At 40.5% G+C, this 20824-nt stretch overlaps 1 protein-coding gene across 3 annotated transcripts in view; it reads right to left on the bottom strand.

Annotated features, from left to right (window-relative positions):
- The window catches only part of LOC132402201 (xenotropic and polytropic retrovirus receptor 1 homolog), a 444705-nt gene that overhangs the window by 68640 nt on the left and 355241 nt on the right, over positions 1-20824 (bottom strand). For all 3 annotated transcript variants that reach the window (XM_059984917.1, XM_059984920.1, XM_059984919.1), the window contains one exon: positions 16571-16765. In XM_059984917.1, coding sequence (XP_059840900.1) covers positions 16571-16765 — 195 coding nt within the window. The remainder of the gene's footprint in view (positions 1-16570; positions 16766-20824) is intronic.

Below are 20824 nucleotides of genomic sequence, written 5' to 3'. Positions count from 1 at the left end.
ACAATCATTCCATGGTCAGAGTTATTAAGATCACATTTCTTCTCCATTCTAGAATTTGGTCTGAACAACAACTAAGTCTCTTAAACAAATCTTCATGTTTAATACATTGAATTGCTGCCACATGATTGGCTGATTAGATATTTGCATTAATAAGCAAGTGTACAGGTACACCTAATAAAGTTGCCACTCAGTGTGTATGTATAGTTGATTGAAAAGTGGCAAGGTAATATAAACATATTCTGTGTGTTGTCTGTGGCTACGTGATGTTGCTGAGGACAAGATGTATATTGCACTAGGCATTCAGATTGAGAAAGTGATTAAAAAGCGTGACAAATGCTGTGGTCAGAATACAGAAGCATGGAAGTCATGATGAACATTGGTTTGTAAACAATTGAAATTGTGCCTGTTTCTGTGTGAACTATTTTCAGAGTGAAGTATACGCTTTGTAGAGGGTACAGAAGGTTTGCTAAAATGATTCTACATCTTTGGCAATGTGGATTTATTGGCAAAGCAGCAGTTCTTGGAACAGAGGGAGGGATAATGGAGACTTCTCATGGCTATAGTCAGATACTGCTGTATTTTGAGTACTTTAAGTAACACTGTTTCAAAGGGTTAGAAAAATATGGGTGTTCTGAGAGGAAATAACTGTTCTTTTTTTTAAACATTTACAAGAAATGTTGAAGTAATACTGGCTTCATTTGGGAGAGTTTTCCACTTTGAAGAAGGCAATAAGGACCATAAGACATGGAAGCAGACTTAGGCCATTTGGCCCAACAGGTGTGCTTAGCTATTACATCATGGCTGATTTATCATTGCTCAGCCCCCATCCCCTTCCCTTCTCCCCGTAGCCTTTGATAATCTTACTAATCAAGAAGCTATCAACCTCCATTTTAAATATACCCAATGACTTTACCTCTACAGCCATTCATGGCAATGAACTCCACAGATTCAGCACCCTCATGTCTATTCTAATAAGATGTCCTGTTCTAAATGTGCTCTACGGTCTTAGACTTCCCCACTATACGAAACACTCAATGTAGGCCTTTCAATATTCAATAGGTTTCACTGAGATCCTCCCTCGTTCTTCTGAATTCCAGCGAGAACAAGCCCAGAGCCATCAAGCTGCTCCTCATACATTAAGCTTTTCATTCCAGAATCATTCTTGTGAACCTCCTCTGGACTCTCTCCAATGCCAGCACATCTTTTCTCAGAAAAAGGGCCCAAATTGCTCATAATACTCCAAGTGCAGTCTGATCAATGGCTTATAAAGCCTCAACATTATACTATTGCTTTTAAATTCTAGCCCTCTTGAAATGAATGGTAACATTGTGTTTGCCTTTTTTAATACAGACTCAACTGCAAGTTAACCTTCAGAGAATCTACACTAGGACACCCAAGTCCCTTTGCATCTCTGATTTCTGAATTTTCTCTGCATTTAGAAAATAGTCTACACCTTTACTACTTCTGCCACAGTGCAAGACCATACACTTCTCTTCACTGTATTTCATCTGCTTCTTTGCCCATTCTCCCAATCTGTCCAAGACCTCCTGCAGACTCCAGTGCCTCAATATTACCTGCCCTTCCACCTGTTGTCATTTTATCTGCAAACTTGGCCACAAAGTCATCAATTCCATTATCCAGATCACTGACATATAACATGAAAAGAAGTGGGCCCAACACCAGCCCATGCAGAACACCACGAATGAATGGTAGCTGATCAGAATAGGATGCCTTTTCTGCAGCTCTGCCTCCTGCCAGTCAGCCCATCTTCTATCCATGCTAGTATGTTTCCTGTAAGACCCTGGGCTCTTACTTTGTTTAGCAGTGTTGTGCAGCAGCTTGTCAAAGGCCTACTGAAAATGCAAGTAAGCAACATCCACTGTCTCTTCTTTATCTGTCTTGTTTGTTATTTCCTCAAACAATTCCAACAGATCAGTCAAGTAAGATTTTCTGGTATTGGGGTGGGGGTGCGATGGCTAGAGCACAAGATCGAAATAAGTTGCAGAAACTTGTGAAATTAGTCAGCTCCATCATTGGTACCTGCCTCAGTAGTATTCAAGACATCTTCAAAGAGCAGTACCTTAAGTAACTTAAGAAGGTGGCATCCAATATTAAGGATCCCCACCACCCAAGACATGTCTTCTTTATACTTCATTGAGAGGGAGGTACAGAGGCCTGAAGGCACACATATAGCGATTCAGGAACAGCTTTTTCCCCTCTCCCATCCAATTTCTAAATAAGACATTGAACCCATGAACACTACCTCACTACTTATTTTAACTTATATATATACTTAATGTAACTCAGGGTTTTTTTTCTCTATATTTATCTATTATGTATTTAATTGTACTGTTGCCATAAAGTTAACAAATTTCATGACATATGCTGGTGATATTAAATCTGATTCTAATTCTGATTTCATTTTTAGTTGCCTTCTATTGATTTTTTTAAAGCTTCCTAATTCTCTAACTTCCCACTAATTTTTGTGATAATATATTCCAGAAAAATTCTATTGAAGTTGGAGACGCCACATCCAGAAATATGTGTAGATTGTTCTCATTGGATGAATCCAAATTTCAACCACTTCTTTTTTGGTTATTTGCACAAATTTCCAGTTCATTGCATTTTAAGAATAAACATCCTGAATTGAAAAATAAGTTTTTTCACCAATGAAACTCTTCCAGCAACATGCAGAATATGCATTTTGTGTTCAGGATGCTGTACATGGCTTCCAAAGTGCATATCCAAACCACTAACCAGTCTGTGGAATGCATTGCAGAGTAGTTTAAGAGAAAGTGAAGAGTAAAAGCTCAGGCAGAAATGGACTGGAAACCAAAGCATGTGTGATGTTCTGAAAGAAAATGAAGATTTTGCTGTAAGATAAATATAAGTGTAAACCAAACCTAAACTGTAAATTACTTCTGTGGTTTTGACAAACCATCTGTCAAAGTTCAGAGCATTTCAGCACTTTGCACATAAGATTTTTAAAAAATCAGTAACTTTATCATTGACACTGTATGCTATAAGAAAGGCAAAAGAAAGAAAATAAACACATACGGATTTACTTAGGCAGTGATGCAATCAATGCCCACGTGGAATCTTGTAATGACATAAAAGGAGGCTATTCAGCTACTGAGTCCCTGCTACATTTGAGTGGTGCTATCCTATTAGTCACATTCTCCTTTGTGTTCAGCTTTAGTCATCCTGAATAGGAAAGATGCTCTTAAGCTGAGAAGACTGCTGAGATTTCCAAGAATGTTGCTGGGATTCCAGAATTTGAGTTATAGGGATAGGTTGGGCAGGCTAGGACTTTATTCAATGGAGCATATGAGAATAAGGTTGATCTTATAGAGGTGTATAAAATCATGATGGGTATAGACAAGATACTGGGTTTCCTTACATGCAAACCTCAGTCAGGTCGGACTGCCAAAAACATCTCCTCCACAATCTCCATCAATGCGGGTGCACCACATGGCTGTGTGCTTACCTCCCAGCTCTACTCGCTTTACAGCTATGACTGCGTAGCTAGGCACAGCTCCAACACCATATACAAGTTTGCTGATGACACCACTATTGTGGGCCGTATCAAAGGTGGTGATGAATCAGCATACAGGAGGGAGACTGAAAATCTGGCGGAGTGGTGTCATAACAACAACCTCTCACTCAATGTCAGCAAGACCAAGGAATTTAACAAAGACTTCAGGAGAGGAAACCAGAAGTCCATGAGCCAGTATTCATTGGAGGATCAGAGGTGGAGAGGATCAGTAACTTTAAATTCCTGGGTGTCACTATCTCAGAGGACTGCCTGGACCTATCATATAATGTAACTGCAAAGAAAGCATGACAGTATGTCTACTTCCTCAGAAGTCTCTGGAGATTCAGCATGTCGTCAAAAACCTCGACAAACTTCTATATATGTGCAGTGGAAAGTGTATTGACTGGCTGCATTTTGCCCTTGTATGGGAGCACCAATGCCTTTGAGTGGAAAATTCGATAAAAGGTAGTGGATTTGGCCCAGTACTTCATGGCTAAAGCCCTCGCAACCATTGAACTGTCGTAGGAAAGCAGCATCCATCATCAAAGATTCTCATCACCCAGACAATGTTCTTTTCTCATGGCTGCCATCAGGTAGAAGGTGTAAGTGCCTCAGGACTCACACCACCAGGTTTAAGAACAGTTACTACCTCTCAACCATCAGGCTCTTGAACAAAAGAGGATAGCTACACTCTTCTATTGAGATGTTCCCACAATAACAATTTCACTTTAAGGACTCTTTATCTTGATAATTCATGCTCTCGTTATTTATTGCTATTTATTTATATTTGCATCTGCACAATTTGTTGTCTTCTATGCCCTTGCTCTTTCATTGATCATTTTACAGTTACTATTCTATAGATTTGCTGAGTATGCCTGCAGGGAAAAGAATCTCAGGGTTATATGCGGTGACATGTATATAATCTGATAATAAATTTTACTTTGACTTTGGGAAGAGTCTATCTATATCCCTCACGTATCATCTCATGATTATTACAAAAATACGTATTCCTTTTCACAGGGTTGGGGAATCAAAAGCTCAGAACATACTGTATGTTTAAAGTGAAGGGGAGAGATTTAATAAGAACCTGAGGGGCAGTACTTGCATCCAGAGGGTGGTCCATATTCAGAATGAGCTACTAGAGTAAGTAGTTCAGGCAGATATATTAATAACTTTTAAAAGACACTTGGACAGGTGCATGGATAGAAATGTTAAGAAACACATGGGCCAAATGCAGGTGAATGGGACAATGTTAAGAAGGAATATTGGTTAGCTTGGATCAGCTAATCTTATAATTCAGCATTTTTCCAGCCTTTTACATTTATCAGCAACTTCAGAACACAATTGCTCTACCTATTTGCTCCCACAGTATTGATGGAACTTATTTTTTATCGTTTATACTTCCTTAGACCCACTTATTGCTTCAATATTGTTCTATTATAGTGTATTTTGCCATCATCCATTTTGTTATTTTTACTCTTGCGCTGTACCTTATTATAACTCCCTTTACTGTATGTGCTAAATGGTTAAAAACTCTTCACACATTTGTAGTGAGAAATCATCAACTCCCATGCTAATTCTTTCTTTGTTCCCAGAAGCTGATTTTTTTCCAATAAAATTGTCTTAATGTTAATAGCTCAATATTGACTTAGTAAGCTTTTAGGCCATTCCATGGTTGTGAAGCTGTATAAATGAAAATAACTTTTTTGATTTGTTAGTTTTTTGATACATCTTTAATATAATGCAGCTAAACAAGCTGACATAGATGGTAAACAACTAAATGTAACAACTAACTTTATTTCAGGCACCAACATATGGTTGATCCACAATAATTTTATATAAGTAGCCACTTCAGTATGGCAAAATATCTCAAGGTGATTAACAGGAGTGCTTGCAATAATAAACAGTCATGATGCCAACCACAAAAGGTAATATCAGGATGTGATGAGAAACTTTTTCATAATGAGAGACTTGAAGGAGGTAAGAGAGAAGCAATGAGATGGAAAGCCAGAGGCAAATTCCATAAAACCAAAATGACTTACATGATAATGTTTAAGAGATCTGATTTAGAGACATGTATACTTGAAGCCATCCGGGACTGGAGATTAGAGATGGGGAGGTGCAAAACCACAGAATTAAGCTAATTAAGACCACAACAAATTAAGATTAGCACATTTAAACTCAGTTTTTCACAATTCCTGACATCTAATCCTAGAAAACATTCCCTGCCTTAGGTCAGTTAGGATCACTACTTTATTTTAAGAATGTGAAATATCAGAATAACAGTAGAGAGAATGATTTATTTCAACTTTTATTTCTTTCAGCATTTTCCCAGTGTGTCAGAAGTTTACATACACTTTGTTAGTATTTGGTAGCTTTGCCTTTAAATTGTTTAACTTGGTCAAACGTTTTGGGTAGCCTTACACAAACTTCTCACAGTAAGTTGCTGGAATTCTGTTCCATTCCTCCAGACAGAACTGGTGTAACTGAGTCAGGTTTGTAGGCCTCCACACACTTTTTCAGTTCTGCCCACAAAGTTTCAATCGGATTGAGGTCAGAAAATGATGTCAAGTCTGGTTCATCCTTGGGAGCAATTTCCAAATGCCTGAAAGTACCACGTTCATCTGTACAAACAATAGTACGCAAGTACTATTGCATGGGACCACGCAGCCGTCATACCACTCAGGAAGGAGATGCATTCTGTCTCCTAGAGTTATACGTACTTTGGCACGAAAAGTGCAAATCAATCCCAGAACAACAGCAAAGGACCTTGTGAAGATGCTGGAGGAAACAGGTGGACAAGTATCTATATCCACAGTAAAACAAGTCCTATATCAACATAACCTGAAAGGCTGCTCAGCAAGGAAGAAGCCACTGCTCCAAAACCACCATTAAAAAGCCAGACTACAGTTTGCAAGTGCACATGGGGACAAAGATATTAGTTTTTGGAGAAATGTCCTCTGTTCTGATGAAACAAAAATTAAAACTTTTTGGCCATGATGACCATTGTAATGTTTGGAGGAAAAAGGATGAGGCTTGCAAGCCGAAGAACACCATCCCAACCATGAAGCATGGGCGTGGCAGCACCTTAATGTGGGGGTGCTTTGCTGCAGGAGGGACTGGTGCACTTCACAAAATAAATGGCATCATAAGGAAGGAAAATTATGTGGATATACTGAAGCAACATCTCAAGACATCAGCCAGGAAGTTAAAGCTCGGTCACAAATGGGTCTTCCAAATCGACAATGATCCCAAGCATACCTCCAAAGTTGTGGCAAAATTGCTTAAGGACAACAAAATCAAGTTATTAGAGTGGCCATCACAAAGCCCTGACCTCAATCCGATAGAAAATTTGGGGGCAGAACTGAAAAAGTGTGTGTAAGCAAGGAGGCCTACAAACCTCACTCAGTTACACCAGTTCTGTCTGGAGGAATGGAACAAAATTCCAGCAACTTACTGTGAGAAGCTTGTGGAAGGCTACCCAAAACGTTTGACCCAAGTTAAACAATTTAAAGGCAATGCTACCAAATACTAACAAAGTGTATGTAAACTTCTAACCCACTGGGAATGTGATGAAAGAAATAAAAGCTGAAATAAATCATTCTCTCTCCTATTATTCTGACATTTCACATTCTTAAAACAAAGTAGTGATCCTAACTGACCTAAGACAGGGAATGCTATCTAGGATTAAATGTCAGGAATTGTGAAAAACTGAGTTAAGATGTATTTGGCTAAGGTATATGTAAAGTTCTGACTTCAACTGTATATGCATATTATAGAGAGCCTCACACACAGCTGTATCTTTGTTGAAGGCTTTGTACAGTACATCTTTGTTATAAGAGAGAATGGCAGAGATGGAATCATATTATAATGAAAGGAAACACCAGTGAACAAAGAACAATTAATAAAATGAAAGAAATGAGCAACTTCAAATTTTTAAAAAAAATTCTGCGCTGTCAGTGTATGTGGTTTGGATCACAGGTTGTATTCTCCAAAAGATGAGGCCTGATCTGCTGAGTATTTCCTAAATTTTCTCTTTTGATTCTGAAATGAGCCATCTGATTTTGAATTTGTTTATTGCTGGTAATGGGCCCAGAGGTCAAGAATTCATTTCCTTATGACATAATTTGAGTCGAATTCTTGCTGTGTAAACTAATTTAGTAAGTATCAAGAAAATTTGTTTGCATGGGACCATCACAATTGCAATCAATTATAAGATATGCTTCCCAAAAAGAACACCAGGGTTGGAGTCTAACCTATTTCTACTTTTCCTAGCGCAAATGCACTGTCATAGCTGCGACCCACAGCTATCTGTGTGCTTAGAAAATCATCTTTCACAATCACAAAGAAAAAGCAACAGAGTCTTCTTGCAAATATCTGTGTTCCTTTCTATGTCTATGAATGATTACGATAAAATGATATTGATGTGATAGGCCGTTTTTTCCATTTCAAGTTCTGCATTTGAGATCAGTATTGGATACAACACTGGTCATTGGACGCACATTGTTTTTATTAGTTTTTTTATATCTATCTACTGAAAATTTGTTGTACTGATCAATACTAGGAATGGAATAGTTTTCTTAACCAGTGCCAAGATCCCAAAGTCTCTCATCATAAACTTTAAAGCCAAAGAAGCATATAGTTTCCTTTACTCTTTATCAACAAATCTTACTCCCATTTACATCAACCTGAATTTCCATCTCAATGCACCCAAGCAGCTTTCCTTACTCTTGATGAATCACATACAATTTTTTTTTATTGTGGAATACATCCAATGTGATCTGGGTTCAGACTCTTTCATGCAATTGCACATAACAGTACAGACAAGGGGATTGCACCTCATTGGTAAAACCCCTGACTTATGCTTTCTAAAAGAAATGTATGCCCTTGAAGCACTAATACTATTATTAACATCTTGCAAAATTAAAATGGAATTTGATGGTCATTGTTCATACAAGTAGCTATATTTTCATCACTAGAAGAAAATGAAAAACTAATTTTTCACAAATTATACCGCCAGTTCTTAGTATTACATAATTTAAAGTTACAAATGTCAGCATAAGGCATAAGGCATGAGATCTCCTGTTTGGACATCTGTATCTAACTAAACATTAGCATTTTTCAAAGCCACAAAATTCCCAACAAGCAAATGAAGATCATATGCTAAATTTGCTTAAAAGTAATGATGTAAAATATTGTTTGACCATATCATGGAGTAGAAAGATGAAAAAAAATGAACCCTCCCAAAGCTGTGCAGCAGAATACCAATCTTTTAAAAACGGAACATTCTGTAACAGCATTATACGAGGCAATTAAATGCCATTAGCCATAATTACTAGGTGTGCGGATTCATGTCTGCTGCTAATAAAATACCCCCACAGAGACTGAGTGACAGCTTTTAACTCCTACAAAAGCGAGCACTGTAATGCATAAGCAATAAAGCATAAAAAAGACAAGTTTAGACTAAGTGAGCATGCAGTAGTGGTCAGGCTCAGAAGGTGTTTGTTGTTTGCCTTTGCTTGGTTTTCCATTAATTTTTTTTCATCTTAAAGCCAAAAACATTTTGGGTTTTGACAATGAAAAGGAAGGCCATTCAGTCAACAGCATAATCACCAGATGTTTTTACTATTTCCCTTTTGAAAGTAGTGTAATCTTAACATCAAATACAATCTATTGTAAACATTACCTTCTCTCCTTACGAAGGAGAGCTTTACACAACCTGATATTTCAGGCCTTTATTGCATCCATATAACATTTACAGCACAGAATCAGGCCATCTCAGCCCTTCTACTCCATGCCAAACGCTTACTCTCACCTAGCCCCACCGACCTGCACTCAGCCGATAACCCTCCATTCCTTTCCTGTCCATACACCTATCCAATTTTACTTAAATTACAATATCGAACCTGCTTCTGCCACTTCTACTGGAAGCTCGTTCCACACAGCTACCACACTCTGTGTAAAGAAGTTCCCCCTTACCCCTAAACTCTTGCCCCCTAACTCTCAATTCATGTTCTGTTGTTTGAATCTCCCCTACTCTCAATGGAAAAAGCCTATCCACGTCAACTCTATCTATCCCCTTCATAATTTTAAATACCTCTATCAAGGCCTCCTTAAACCTACTACGCTCCAAAGAATAAAGACCTAACTTGTTCATCATTTCTCTGTAACTTAGGTACTGAAACCCAGGTAACATTCTAGTAAATCTTCTCTGTACTCTCTCTATTTTGTTGACATCTTTCCTATAATTCGGTGACCAGAACCGTGCACAATACTCCAAATTTGGCCTTACCAATGCATTGTACAATTTTAACATTACATCCCAACTCCTATACTCAATGCTCTGATTTATAAAGGCCAGCATACCAAAAGCTTTCTTCACCACCCTATCCACATGAAATCCCACCTTCAGGGAACTGTGCACCATTATTCCTAGATCACTCTGTTCTACTGAATTCTTCAATGCCCTACCATTTACCATGTATGTCCTATTTTGATTATTCCTACCAAAATATAGCACCTCACACTTCTCAGCATTAAACTCCATCTGCCATCTTTCAGCTCACTCTTCTAACTGGCCTAAATCTCTCTGCAAGCTTTGAAAATCTACTTCATTATCCACAACACCACCTATCTTAGTATTATTTGCATACTTACTAATCCAATTTACCACCCCATCATCTAGATCATTAATAGAACCACAGAACACTACGGCACAGTACAGGTCCTTCAGGCCTCCATTTTGTGCTGACCCATATAATCCTTAAAAGAAGGTACTAAACCCACACTACCCCATAACCCTCCATTTTTCTTTCATCCATGTGCCTGTCCAAGAGGCTCTTAAATACCTCTAATGTTTTAGCCTCCACCACCATCCCTGACAAGTCATTCCAGGCACTCACAACCCTCTGTGTAAAAAACTTACCCCTGATGTCTCCCCTAAACTTCCCTCCCTTAATTTTGTACATATGCCCTCTGGTGTTTGCTATTGGTGCCCTGGGAAACAGGTACTGACTATCCACCCTATCTATGCCTCTCATAATCTTGTAGACATCTATCAAGTCCCCTCTCATTCTTCTATGCTCCAAAGAGAAAAGTCCCAGCTCTGTTAACCTTGCTTCATATGACTTGTTCTCCAAACCAGGCAACATCCTGGTAAATCTCCTCTGCACCCTCTCCATAGCTTCCACATCCTTCCTATAATGAGGTGACCAGAATTGAACACAATAGTGCGGTCTCACCAGAGATTTGTAGAGTTGCAACATGACCTCTCTACTCTTGAACTCAATCCCCCTGTTAATGAAGCCTAGCAACCCATAAGCCTTCTTAACTACCCTATCAACCTGTGCAGCGACCTTGAGGGACATATGGATTTGAACTCCAAGGACCCTTTGTTCATCGACACTCTTAAGTAACTGACCATTAATCCTGTACTCAGTCTTCTGGTTTGTCCTTCCAAAATGCATCACCTCACACTTGTCTGGATTGAACTCCATCTCCACTTACAGCTCCAGCCACAACTCCTCCAATCTTCGTGTCATCCGCAAACTTACTCACCCATCCTTCTGCTTCTACATCCAGGTCATTTATAAAAATCACAAATAGCAGGGGTCCCAGGACAGATCCCTGCAGCACTCCACTAGTCACCGACCTCCAGACAGAATACTTTCCTTCCACAATTACACTTTGCTTTCTTCCTTTAAGCCAATTTTTTATCTAAACAGCCAAGGTGCCACTTATCCCATGCCTCATGACTTTCTGGATGAGTCTCTCATGAGGGACCTTGACAAATGCTTTGCTGAAGTCCATGTAGACCACATTCATTGCCCTACTCTCATCAATTTCTTTTGTTATCTCTTCAAAAAACTCTATCAGGCTCGTGAGGCACGATCTTCCCTTCACAAAGCCATGTTGAATATCCATGAGTAGACTGTACTTCTCCAAATGCTCATAGATCCTATCCTTAAGAATCCTTTCCAGTTGTTTGCATACCACTGACGTAAGACTCACCAGTCTATAGTTCCCAGGTTTCTCCCTATTACCTTTTTTAAAGAAGGGAACTACATTTGCCATTCTCCAGTCCTCCGGCACTTCCCCTGCAGCCAAAGAGGATTCAAAGATCATAGCTAATGCTCCTGCAATCTCTTCTCTCAATTCCCATAACAACCTGGGGTGTATTATATCCAGCCCTGGGGATTTATCAATCTTAATGTTTTTAAGAAGATTCAGCACTTCTTCTTCCTTAATCTCCACATTGTCCAGCACACAGGCCCACTCTACTTTGACCTCATCCTGATCAAGATCCTTTTCACTTATAAATACTGATGCAAAGTATTCATTTAGGACCTCCCCAACCTCCTCCGCCTCCAGGCACATGTTGCCTTCTTTATTCTTTAGCGGTCCCACCTTCGTTCTCGTCATCCTCCTATTCTTCACATAGGCATAGAACGCTTTAGGGTTCTCCTTAACCCTACATGCCAAGGCCTTCTCATGCCCCCTTCGAGCTCTCCTAAATACTTTCTTTAGCTCCTTCCTGGCTACCCCATATTTCTTATAAGCCCCTCCTACTTCCTGCTTCTTATATCGAACATATGCTTCCTTTTTCCTCTTGACAAGTTGCCTCACATGTTTCGGCAGCCACGGCTCCCTTTTCCTACCATTTTTTCCTTGCCTCAGTGGGACAAACCTATCCTGAACCAAGGTCAAGTGGTCCCTAAACTTCTACATTATTTCTGTGCTTTCCCCTTTGAACATCTGTTTCCAATTTACTCTCGCTAGTTCCTGCCTCATCCCTTCAAAGTTAGCCCTTCCCCAGTTAAGCACTTTACCATTTTGTCTGATTTTATCCCTTTCCATAGCTATGCTGAAGCTAAGGGAGTTGTGGTCACTCTCACCAAAATGCTCCCCCCACCAAGAGGTCTGTCACCTGACCAGGTTCATTACCCAGAACTAGATCCAGTATAGCCTCTCCTCTCATCGGCCAGTCCACATATTGTGTCAGGAATCCTTCCTGAACACAATTCACAAATTCAGCCCCATCTGTCCCCCTTGCACTCAGGAGGTGCCAGTCAATATGAGGGAAGTTGAAATCACCTATAACTACTACCCTGTATTTCCTGCACCATTCTAAAATCTGCCTGCTTATCTGCTCCTCGGTGTCCCGAGGGCTATTTGGGGGCCTTTTGACTACTCCCAGCACAGTGATTGATCCCTTCTTATTTCTGACTTCCACCCAGACTGACTCCGTGGACACTCCTTCTGCAGCGTCCTCCCTTTCTATAGCCGTGATACTATCCCTGACCAGCAATGCCGCTCCCCCTCCTTTTCTACCCCCGATCCTATTCCTTTTAAAACACCTGAACTCTGGGACCTGCATCATCCAATCCTGCCCTTCCTCCAACCAAGTTTCAGTAACGGCCACAACATCGTAGTTCCACGTACTAATCCATGCTCTAAGTTTATCCTCCTTGTTCCTAATACTCCAAGCATTGAAATAGACACATTTCAACCCCTTTAACTGGCTACAATTATGTTCTGTCCCCTGCCTGTCCTTCCTCATCAACTCAGAATTCTTAGCATCATGCCCTTGTCCTTCTACCTTAATCCCTGCACTCACATTCTGATTCCCACCCCCTTGCCAAACTAGTTTAAACCCTCCCCAACAGCTCTATCAAACCTGCCTGCCAGGATATTGGTCCCCCTGGGATTCAAGTGCAACCTGTTCTTTTTGTACAGGTCACACCTACCCCAGAAGAGGTCCCAATGATCCAGAAATCTGAATCCCTGCCCCCTGTTCCAATCCATCAACCACTCATTTATCCTCCACCTCATTCTATTCCTATTCTCACTGTCGCGTGGCACAGGCAGTAGTCCTGAGATTACTACCTTTGAGGTCCTGCTTTCTTCCTTCTTAACTTCCAACTTCCTTCCCAACTCCTTATATTCTTCTTTCAGGACCTCTTCCCTTTTCCTACCTATGTCATTGGTACCAATATGTATCACGACCTCTGGCTGTTCTCCCTCCCACCACAGGACATCTTGGACGCGATCAGAAACATCCTGGACTCTGGCACTTGGGAGGCAAACTACCATCCGAGTTTCTTTCCTGCGTCTACAGAATCATCTGTCTGAACCCCTGATTATAGAGTCCCCTATCACTACTGCCTTCCACTTCCTTTCCCTATCCTTCTGAGCCATGGGGCCAGACTCTGTTGCTTCCCCCAGGTAGGCTGTCCCGCCCCCCCCCCCCAACAGTACTCAAACAGGAGTACTTATTGTCAAGGGGTACAACCACAGGGGTATTCTCTAGTACCTGACTCTTCCCCTTCCCTCTCCTGACTGTGACACATTTCTCTGTCTCCTGTGGCCCCGGAGTGACCACCTGTCTGTAACTCCTCTCTATCACCTCCTCACTCTCCCTGACCAGATGAAGGTCATCGAGCTGCAGCTCCTGTTCCCTTAGGAGTTGCATCTCGATGCACCGGGTGCAGATGTGGCCGTCCAGGACCTCCCACATCTGACATTGACCACAGAAAACTGGCCTCACACACATACTACCTCCTTTTGCAATCAACAACTGCTTCACCTCGTCCCGTTACCGCCAAAGCCCGTTCAGCCAAAGCCCTTTCACTCTGCTGCCAGCTCTGAACGCTGCCCACTGGATATGGCTGCCTTCTTTTTAAGCTGTTTGTGCTCAACTGGCTGACGTCACATGCCTGTGCAGTCTGGCCTCTCTTTTCCGCCAAGAACTCAAAATGTCTTCCCGCTGGAAATCCCTTAGGTGCTCTCCTGCTGCCTTCTTGTTCCGAATCTCTTCCTGTTCTGAATCAAACAACATTGGACCCAGTACAGATCCCTGAGGCACACCACTAGTCACCGGCCACCAACCACTACTCTCTGGCATCTCCCATCCAGCCACTGTTGAATCCATTTTACGACTTCAATATTAACACCTAAAGAGTGAACCTTCCTAACTAACCTTCCGTGTGGAACCTTGTCAAAGGCCTTACTGAAGTCCATACAGACAACATCCACTGCTTTACCCTTGTCAACTTTCCTAGTAACCTCTTCAAAAAATTCAATAAGATTTGTCAAACATGACCTTCCACGCACAAATCCATGTTGACTGTTCCTAATCAGACCCTGTCTATACAGATAATTATATATACCATCTCTAAGAATACTTTCCATTAATTTACCCACCACTGACATCAAACTGACAGGCCTATAATTGCTAGGTTTACTCTTAGAACCCCTTTTAAACAACGGAACAACATGAGCAATACGCCAATCCTCCGGCACCATCCCCGTTTCTAATGACATTTGAAATATTTCTGTCAGAACCCCTGCTATTTTTACACTAACTTCCCTCAAGGTCCTAGGGAATATCCTGTCAGGACCCAGAGATTTATCCACTTTTAAATTCCTTAAAAGCGCCAGCACTTCCTCTTCTTTAATTGTCATAGTTTCTATAACTTACATACTTGTTTTGTTTACACAATTCAATATTCTTCTCCTTAGTGAATACCGAAGAAAAGAAATCCAGTTGTCATCTTTTTAGTTACTTGCCGATAAGCGATGTTTTATTTTTATATCTCTGCTGTGGGCTCTAGGAGATATTGCTACATACACCCAGAGGCCACTTTATTAGGTACAGTTATACACCTGCTTGTTAATTCAAATATCTCATCAGCCAATCAAGTGGCAGCAACTCAATGCATTAAAACATGCAGACATGGTCAAGAGGTTTAGTTGTTGTTCAGACCAAGCATCAGAATAGGGAAGTGATCTATGTGATTTTGACCATGGAATAATTGTTGGTACCATATGGGATAGTTTGAGTATCTCAGAAACTGCTGATCTCCTAGGATTTTCACACACAACAGTCTCCAAAGTTTACACAAAATGGTGCAAAAAACAAAAGCATCTATTGAGCGGCAGTTCTGTGGGTGAAAATGCCCTGTTAATGACAGAGGTCAAAGGAGAATGGCCAGACTGGTCCAAGTTGACAAGAAGGTAACTCAAATGACCACATGTTACATCAGTGGTGTGGAGAAGAGCATCTCTGAATGCACAACACATTGAACCTTGAAGTGGAGGGACGACAGCAACAGAAGGCCAAGAACATATACTCAGTAGCTACTTTATTAGGTACAGGAGGTAAACTGTGGGCATGCTACATTGGTGCTGGAAGCATGGCAACATTTGTGAACTGCGTCCAGGACCCTATGTTGGTTGTTGATGCATATTTCATTGTATGTTTCAATATACCTATGACAAATAAAATTAATCTTTATCTAAAGTTCAACACAAAAAATGTAAAGGGATGTTTTCAAGAGAGAAGAGACAATTGAGAATGAATGGCAGAGCTCCGAAGGGGATGTGCAGCAGATCAGACAACAAGGAAAGAAACAAAGAACTAGAAAAAGTGTGTCTTTGCAGAGATGAACAGGTTTGCAATTTACTGCAGATACAATTCTTATTAGTCCATGCCTTCTGGCGTTTTATGATACATTTACACAATTCCCTTGTTCTGATCTCAGGGGATAAGCCATGAAAGAAACCTATACAAATCCCATCTGCCTACAGGCACCAAATTAAAGGCTTCACATCAAAAGAAGATTTAACAGTTGGAGCTTGCTGTTTGAACTGGAAGAAAAGCAGATTTGAAATGGAGTCTTGTCATAACAGAGGAAGATGATGAAGGATTAATTTAGTAATCACACTTCATCAAATATTTTGATTCTTCCTATCATAACTGCATTTGAATAACATTTTAAAATTAGTTTCTTCAGTTCAGCATTCGAAGTTGCAATGAACAGGTTCAACAATATTGTAACACAAGACATTTTGCAGATGCTAGAAACCTTGAGCAACAAACACTAACTGCTGGAGGAATTCATCAAGTCAGGCAGCATCTATGTAGGGAAATAAATTGTCGACATTCCAAGCTGAGACTCTTCATCAGCCTTATGTGGCTGAGTTCCTCCAGCATTTTGTGTGTGGTGTTCATCAGTATGGTGGAGGGCAGCTTACCTTTGTGTGTACTGTACAGAGCAGCAAAAGTCACTACAAAGAATGTGGTAGAATACTTTCCGGCATTGACTAGATGAGGGAATGCTCGCTTGGTGTCACGGTAGCGGCGAAGGCACTGGGTGAAACGCACCCATGCAGGCAGACACTGGATGATAGCTCTTACTCCATAGGAGTAGCTGTTGCATGTATAATCACCTGCAATAAGTAGAAGGGAATGAAAGTGAGTAACTGTCAAAGGACAGTTTGTAAGTCTTCCATTTTCACTTGTGTTTAGACCAAACAACAAAACAACAGCACTATATAGTCAGTAGACACTTTATTAAGTACTCCTGTTAATGCAAATATCTAGTCAGCCAATCATGTGGCAGCAAGTCAATGCTTAAAAATATGCATACTCAAGAGGTTCAGTTATTGTCCTGACAAAAAACATCAGAATGAGGAAGAAATATGAGCTAAGGGACTTTGATTGTGGAATGATTGTTAGTGTCTGATGGGGTGGTCTAAGTATCTCAGCAACTGCTGATCTCCTGGGATTTTCATGCACAACAAAATCTGGAGTTTACAGAAAATGGTGCGAGAAACAAAAAAAAAACATCCAGTGAGCAGCAGTTCTGTGGATGAAAATGCCTCGTTAATGAAGACACACACGAAATGTTGAAGGAACTGAGCAGGTTAGGCAGCATCGATGGAAGCGAATTAAAAGTCGATGTTTCAGGCCGACACCCTTCTTTAGAACTGAGAAGGAAGGGGGAAAACTCTGGAATAAAAAGATGCGGGGAGGGGAAGGAGGCTACCAGAATAAAAAAAGAGAGGGGGGAGGGCCTCAGTCTGAAACATCAACTGTTTATTCATTTCCATTGATGCTGCTGAACTGCTGAGTTCCTCCAGCATTATGAGTGTGTTGCTTTAGATTTTTAGCAGATGCAGATTTTCTTGTGTTGTTAATAAAAAAGGTCAGAGGAGAATGGCCAGACTGGTTCAAACAGATAGGAAGGTGTCAGTAACTCAAATAGCCATGTATTACAACAGTGGTGTGCAGAAAAGCATCTCTGAAAGTACAACATGTCAAAACTTGAAGTGGATGGGCTATAGCAGCAGATCCACATTAGGTTCCACTCCTGTGGCCACCTTATTAGGTACATTCCTGTATCTAATAAAGTGGTCACTGAGTGCACTGTATTTCCAGATTAAACAAAATCATTTAAAATCTACAATGACAACTTCTATCCTAAGGAGGTTTACAGCTGCAGTATCACAATGCCATACTCAAGATATATCTGAAATTCATTTATAAACAATGACTTTGTTGGTTCTTATATACTGGTAGATACTTTATTGAAATAGAATAGTTATCTCAATTGGAGAAGGATCTCAAAGCATCTTTTGTATCAATGATGGATGGTATTAAAGTTTAAAGGAGTAATGATAAATTTCCAACTGGAAGTGCTTCGGCTATAATAGGAAACACAAGGGGCAGCCTGAAAACTACATAAAAGAAACAAATGATGACATCCTTAACTGAAAAGTTGAAGGGGGATAGAACATTATAATTACCGTTTCATATAGCAAGATACGGTTTCATAGATATTCACAGCCTTCTAGCACCTTGACCTAGTAGTACATATTCTCCCTCTGAGCTCTGCTTAATGAATATCACAGCATTAAGACTTGAAAGTGCAATTGTATATAAAATTGCAGTCTATGAGTTTATAAAGAATATACAAAGTGGATGCTACTTCAACCAAAATGGCCCTGTCCAACAAAACATGAATTTAGTTTAAACTAGAATCGCTGACGGGGTGGAAACAGAACTGAAGAGCCTCACAAATCGAGAAAGCTTGTAGACAGTGTGAGAGGGTCAATAGACAAGTGATAGAGAAGGATGCGCTCAGCTTGATGGTTTGAGATGTATCTATTTTAATGCAAGAAGTATCATGAACAAAGTGGATGAACTTAGAGTGCTGATCCGTACTTGGAGCTATGATGTTGCATTACTAAGACTTGGATGGTTCAGGTCCAGGAATAGATAATTAGAGTGCCAAGCTTTAGATGTTTCAGAAAGGACAGGGAGGGAGGCAAAAGAGATGGGGGCATGGCACTGCTGATCAGAGCTGGTGTCACGGCTGCAGTAAAGGAGGAAGTCACGGAGGGATTGTCCACTGACTCTCTGTGGGTGAATGTTAGGAACAGGAAGGGTCTTATGAGCCTGATTGAATTTTTTTGGATTTGACTAAATACATTAATGAAGGTACAACAGTAGATGGAGTGTATATGGATTTCAGCAAAGCATTTGATAAGGTACCCTATACAAGGCTGATTAAGTAAGGAGGCAGGGGATCCATGGAGACCTTGCTTTGTGCATCCACAATTGGCATGCCCACAGAAGGCAAAGAGTGGTTGCAGACGGGTCATATTCTGCATGGAGGTCAGTGATCAGTGGTGTACCTCAGGGATCTGTTCTGGAACTCCCCCCCCCCCTTGATTTTTATAAATGACCCGGACAAGGAAGTGGAGGGATGGGTAGGTAAATTTGCTGATGACACAAAGGCTGGGGATGTTGTGGATAGTGTGGAGAGCTGTCAGAGATTACAGTGGGACATTGATAGGAAGCAAAACTGGGCTGAGAAGTGGCAGATGGAGTTCAACCCAGATAAATGTGAGGTGGTTCATTTTGGTCGGTCAAATATGATGGCAGAATATAGTATTAATGGTAAGACTCTTGGCAGTGTGGAGGAATAGAGGGTTCCAAGTCCAAGTCCATAGGACCCTCAAAGCTACTGTGCAGGTTGACAGTGTGGTTAAGAAGGCACATGGTGCATTGGCCTTCATCAATGGTGGGATTGAGGGGATTGAGTTCAAGAGCCGAGAGTTAATGATACAGCTGTATAGGACCCTAGTCAGACCCCACTTGGAGTACTGTACTTAGCTCTGGTCACCTCACTATAGGAAGGATGTGGAAGGTATAGAAAGGATGCAGAGGAGATTTACAGTGATGTTGCCTGGATTGGGGAGCATACCTTACGAAAACGGGTTGAATGAACTTGGCCTTTTCTCCTTGGAGGAATGGGGGATGAGAGGTGACCTAATAGAGGTGTACAAAATTAATGAGAGGCATTGATTGTGTGGATTGTCAGAGGCTTTTTCTCCCCGGGTTGAAATAGCTAACAGAAGAAGGCACAGTTTTAAAGTGCTTGGAAGCAGATACAGAGGAGATGTCAGGGGTATGTTTTTTACGCAGAGAGTAGTGAGTGCATGGAATGGGTTGCCGGCGACTGTGGTGAAGGTGGATAAATAGGATCTTTTAAGAGGCTCCTGGATAGGTACATGGAGCTTAGAAAAATAGAGGGCTATAGGTAACTATAGGTAATTTCTAAAGGAGGCACAAGTTTGGCACAGCATTGTGAGTCAAAGGGCCTGTATTGTACTGTAGGTTTTCTATGTTTCTATAGGAAGCACAGAGCTTGCATTCCAATTTCATAATATAAATGGAATAGCATGGTTAATGTTTATATTTAAAATCAATTTCCAGCATTAATCATAAAATATTATCTTCTAAATTCACTCTGCAATCAAACCTGTAATTTGGTAAAAATTTTCCCTGGTTCTAGAGTCTAAAGTGATTACGTTTAACAGTAAAATAAACAAACCTTGAAATAACTGGGATAATGTCAAGTGCATATCAAAGTACATTTTTATGGGATGAACCAAGTTAAATTTACATTATTTCTTGCTATTCACAATTTTTTTATAGGAAATTAACACATTTATTAGAAGTCATATTGGAATTATTTTATGTGCACTTGCAAAAGCAATTTCGAGTTCCGGAACAAGATTACTTGGAGGAAGGTCAAAAGAAAAGCTGTAGATTCTGGAAATTTGAATAAAGAAAATAAAATGCTGAAAAAAATTTGAGGATTAGGCAGCATCTGTGGAATGTGAAATGAAGACCACCAGTAGACTTCTCTTCTCATTATTTCATTGGGTCTGTTCCCATCATGACACCTTCATTCATTCTTCTCTTTTTCATCAACATTCACCTTCTCATGGCAATTTTCATCCAAAGGGCAGGAAATGCAACACCCACCCTGATACTTTTTCCCTTCCCAATAAAAATCCCTTCCAGGTGAATCACTGATTCATTTAAGATTTACTGATTGCATTTGTTGTTCACAATAGTTCGCAGTGTGGTATCTTCATTCAGATGTGGACTGGCAAACAGTTTTGTGATACTGTAGAGGTGATCTTTAGCTTCTA

The sequence above is a fragment of the Hypanus sabinus genome, chromosome 11, assembly GCF_030144855.1.
Source record: "Hypanus sabinus isolate sHypSab1 chromosome 11, sHypSab1.hap1, whole genome shotgun sequence".
Lineage (NCBI taxonomy): Eukaryota > Metazoa > Chordata > Chondrichthyes > Myliobatiformes > Dasyatidae > Hypanus > Hypanus sabinus.
This window is presented reverse-complemented; position numbering and strand designations above follow the sequence as displayed.